The sequence below is a fragment of the Arachis ipaensis genome, chromosome B04 (assembly GCF_000816755.2).
Source record: "Arachis ipaensis cultivar K30076 chromosome B04, Araip1.1, whole genome shotgun sequence".
NCBI lineage: Eukaryota > Viridiplantae > Streptophyta > Magnoliopsida > Fabales > Fabaceae > Arachis > Arachis ipaensis.
Window position 1 is genome coordinate 110,112,973 of NC_029788.2, and position 4,875 is coordinate 110,117,847.

General features: G+C 33.7%; 1 protein-coding gene across 1 annotated transcript in view; it reads left to right on the forward strand.

Moving 5' to 3' along the window:
• Window positions 1-917, forward strand: part of LOC107639611 (cationic peroxidase 1) — a gene marked incomplete at its 5' end in the record, with an annotated part of 3,058 nt that extends 2,141 nt beyond the window's left edge. Inside the window, 1 exon segment of the mRNA XM_016343157.1 lies at window positions 212-917. Coding sequence (XP_016198643.1) covers window positions 212-597 — 386 coding nt within the window.

Below are 4,875 nucleotides of genomic sequence, written 5' to 3' on the forward strand. Positions count from 1 at the left end.
TTTTTAACTACTTGAAAGTAAAAATAAAAAGTATTATGAAAATAAAAGAAAATACATACAACTTTAATTTTGCCAATACTTGTTAAGTGTTATTAAAGTTTTTTGAGCTACTATAACTACTGTATTCATAGAATCATAGACTCTACTATTGTAGTATTGTATATATATGCACACACTTATTCTTATGAATGAAATGATGAAAAAATTTCAGGAGGGCATACAATTGGGCAAGCAAGATGCACTTCATTCAGAGCAAGGATATACAATGAGACGAACATAGATCCGAATTTTGCAAAATCATTGCAAGGAAATTGTCCTAGCACTGGTGGTGATAACAACTTGGCCCCAATTGACACAACTAGTCCAACAAGGTTTGACAATGCTTACTACAAGAACTTGCTAGTGAAAAAGGGTCTCTTCCATTCTGATCAGCAACTCTTCAATGGAGGATCCACAGATTCTCAAGTCAACGGTTATGCCAGCAACCCTTTAAGTTTCTGCAGAGATTTTGGCAATTCTATGATTAAGATGGGAAACATTAGTCCACTCACTGGGACCAGTGGCCAGATTAGAACTAATTGCAGGAAGATCAATTAGGATCAATAAGATCAATAATATAGAAAAATAAATAAATCTGGTTTGTTATCTTTTTTGTTTTATTTAATGATCAAGTCTAATAATGGTATATGAACATTTTTAAGAAAATGTTTGAATATTATTATTTGATTTGAGAATTGAATAAATTGAAATATAACAAAGTTTGTTTCAGCTTTTTTTACCTTAATTAGGATGGATGTTGCAATTGTGGTATAGAAACAATTCAATGTCAGTGTTCCCTCTCAATTGTAACTAATATTGGCCAGTTACTATGGAAATTTTAAAAACTATATAATATACATATATTTGGTTCGTTCTTGGTTCGTTCTTGAGGACATAAATACCCTCTATATATATTATAGGCCTCAAAGATGGAGAGATAATCATGCTTATCTTGTATAGTGCTTTACCTATTCGTCAAGTCATTATTAATCCATCAATATCACTCATCATATCTTGATAGTATATCCATATATACGTCACAATTATTTGCATTATTGTTTTAATTTAATATGGCATTAATTCATATGAAAAAGATTGTTACAGTACTCCACCAAAAAAACAAAAAAGAAGAAAAAGATACTTACAGTGAAAAAATGAGAAAATACAATAATTATATCATTAAATTAAAATACAGAACTAATGACTCAAATTACTTTCCTTTGTTGATAACTTACATCTATAATGGTTATATTATTGTATTTTGAATAAAAGTTGGATCCGTGAAGTTTATAACGTTCGAAAAACAGATGAAAAATGATTTTTAACAAAAAAGTTATGTATGTTTAAAGTTTAGGTTTAAAAGCAGGATTTTGCAGAAATGGCTTAAAACAAAAGGTTTTGGTATGTGTGCCCATGCATATACTATTGTGTGCATGCACAGACCAGAGCGTGTTTTGAGAATTGTGCGTACGCACGAGGGGTGTGCGCCCGGAAGCTTTACAAATTGTCCATACACACACTTGATGCGTACGCAAGATGCCGTTTTTGCACTAAAACTCTGTTTTAACTGTTTGACCTTCCTAGCTAGTAAGCTTGTAAACCTCCGTAACTCCTATTAAAAGTCCGATCGCTAGCGTTAGGTTGCAGAAGAAGGGCAAACCCATTGAAGAAATTAGTTTGATATTGAGAAACAGTTGTTGAAATGAATAACTGAATTAAAGATGCATGGATAATGTTGAACGATTGAGATATTGAAGATGATGAGGATTGGTTTCAATTATGATTTTTGAATAAATTTAAATGATATTGAAAATGAGATTGAATCTGATTGTGATATGTGTAACACTCTACCATACAGAGCTTTACGCCTAGGACGTAAATTAAAGGTGAAGCGTTACGACATCTAAAACAAAAATACGTAAATAGATATATACGAAGAATAGTTTAACTAGGAGCTTTGAAAGAAAGGATGAACAAAACAAGACCGAACACACGTCAAACTCGAAAAAGCGATTAGAAAGAAGGCTGATGAGCGGATAATTTATACGCTTTTTGGCATTGTTTTTAGTATGTTTTTAGTATATTTTAGTTAGTTTTTATTATGTTTTTACTAGTTTTTATTAAAAATCACATTTCTGGACTTTACTATGAGTTTGTGTGTTTTTCTGTGATTTCAGGTATTTTCTGGCTGAAATTGAGGGACCTGAGCAAAAATCTGATTCAGAGGCTGAAGAAGGACTGCAGATGCTATTGGATTCTGACTCTCCTGCACTCGAAATGGATTTTCTCGAGTTACAGAAGCCCAATTGGTGCACTCTCAATTGCGTTGGAAAGTAGACATCCTGAGCTTTCCAGCAATATATAATAGTCCATACTTTACCCGAGTTTTGATGACGCAAACTGGCGTTTGAACGCCAACTTTCTACCATATTCTGGCGTTAACCGCCAGAACTGGCATAAAAGCTGGAGTTAAACGCCTAAACTAGTACAAAAGCTGGCGTTTAACTCCAAGAAAAGTCTCTACATGTGAAAGCTTCAATGCTCAACCCAAGCACACACCAAGTGGGCCCCGAAAATGGATTTCTATACAAACTATTCTAGCTTACTCATTTTCTGTAACCCTAGGTCACTAGTTCATTATAAAAACCACTTTTAGAGATTCATTTTGTACCTCATGACAATTTACATTCAAACTTGTATCTTCTATGGCATGAGTCTCTAAACCCCATGGTTGGGGGTGAGGAGCTCTGCTGTGTTTTGATGAATTAATGCAATTACTACTGTTTTCCATTCAATCACGCTTGTTTCTCTTCTAAGATATTCACTCGCATTTCAACTTGATGAATGTGATGATCCGTGACACTCATCACCATTCTCAACCTATGAACGTGTGCCTGACAACCACCTCCGTTCTACCTTAGAGTGAGTGCATATCTCTTAGCCTCCTGATTCAGATCAGACTCTTCATGGTATAGGCTAGAATTATTGGCAGCCATTCTTGAGATCCGAAAAGTCTAAACCTTTTCTGTGGTATTCCGAGTAGGATCTGGGAAGGGATGACTGTAACGAGCTTCAAACTCGCGAGTGCTGGGCGTAGTGACAGACGCAAAAGGATCAATGGATCCTATTCCAACATGAGTGAGAACCGACAGATGATTAGCCGTGCGGTGACAGCGCATTTGGACCATTTTCACTGAGAGGATGGATGGTAGCCATTGACAACGGTGATCTACTAACATACAGCTTGTCATGGAAGGAGCCTTGCGTGCGTGAAGAAGAAGACAGTAAGAAAGCAGAGATTCAGAAGACAAAGCATCTCCAAAACCTCAACCTGTTCTCCATTACTGAATCACAAGTACTCTTTATTTCATGTTGTTTATTTTTCATAAATACAATCACTCTCATCATTAATCTCCTGACTAAAATTTACAAAATAGCCATAACTTGCTTCAAGCCGACAATCTCCGTGGGATCGACCCTTACTCACGTAAGGTATTACTTAGACGACCCAGTGCACTTGCTGGTTAGTTGTGCGGAATTGTAAAAAGTGTGAATCACAATTTCGTGCACCAAGTTCTTGGCGCCGTTGCCAGAGATTGTTCGAGTTTGGACAACTTACGGTTTATTTTGTTGCTTAGATTAGGAATAATTTATCTTTGTTGGTTTAGAGTCACTAAATTTGAGTCTTTTATTTGAGTTCAGTTTTACATTTTAAGTTTGGTGTCAATTACATGTTTTTATTTTTCTTTCAATTTTGTTCGAATTACATGTTCTTAGTTCTCCATTGATCTTCAAGTTGTTCTTGTTTATTTTTCTTGTTTGATCTTTAGTCTTTCTTGTTTTGTGTCTTTCCTTGTTTTTCTTGTGCATTTTCGAATTATTAGTGTCCAAAATATAAAAATTTTTAAGTTTGGTGTCCTGTGTGTCCTTATTTTCTTAAAAATTTTCAAAATTTTTTTTTAGTGTTCATCTTGATCTTCAAAGTGTTCTTGTTGTTCATCTTGACATTCAAAATTTTTCTGTTTGTTTTCTTTGTTTTGATCTAAAAAAGTTCTAAGTTTGGTGTCTTTTTATTGTTTTTCTCTTTCTTCATTAAATTCAAAATATCTTTTCCCTTTATTTTAATTAAATTTTCGATTTTTACTTTTAAAAAAAAAATCAGATTCTTACTTTTTTTATTCTATCTTATCTTAGTCTTAAGTTTTAAAATCATATCTTTAATTTTAAAACATATCTTTTTCAAAACTCCCTAACCACTTTCTCTCTCTTCAATTTTCGAAAATCATATCCAAGGTTTTTCAAATTTTCTTAATTAATCAATTATTTTAGTTTTCGAAACTTTTATTTTATTTTATTTTATTCGGTTGCTTTTAATTAAATAAAATAAAAATAAAAATATAATTTATTTGCAATTCATATCAATTCCATTTTCTCCATCATGGACATAAGTGAAAATGAACAGTCCAGAAGGACTCTGGGGTCATATGCTAACCCCATTACAGCTGCATATGGGAGTAGCATCTGTATACCTCCCATCAAAGCAAGCAGTTTTGAGCTAAATCCTCAGCTCATCATCATGGTGCAGCAAAATTGTCATTATTCCGGTCTTCCACAGGAAGAACCTACTAAGTTTCTGACACAGTTCTTACAAATTGCTGACACAGTACGTGATAAAGAAGTGGATCAGGATGTCTACAGATTATTACTGTTTTTATTTGCTGTAAAAGATCAAGCTAAGAGGTGGTTAAATAACCAATCCACAGCAAGCATAAAGACATGGAAACAGTTATCAGACAAATTCTTGAATCAATTTTACCCTCCAAAAAAGATGACACA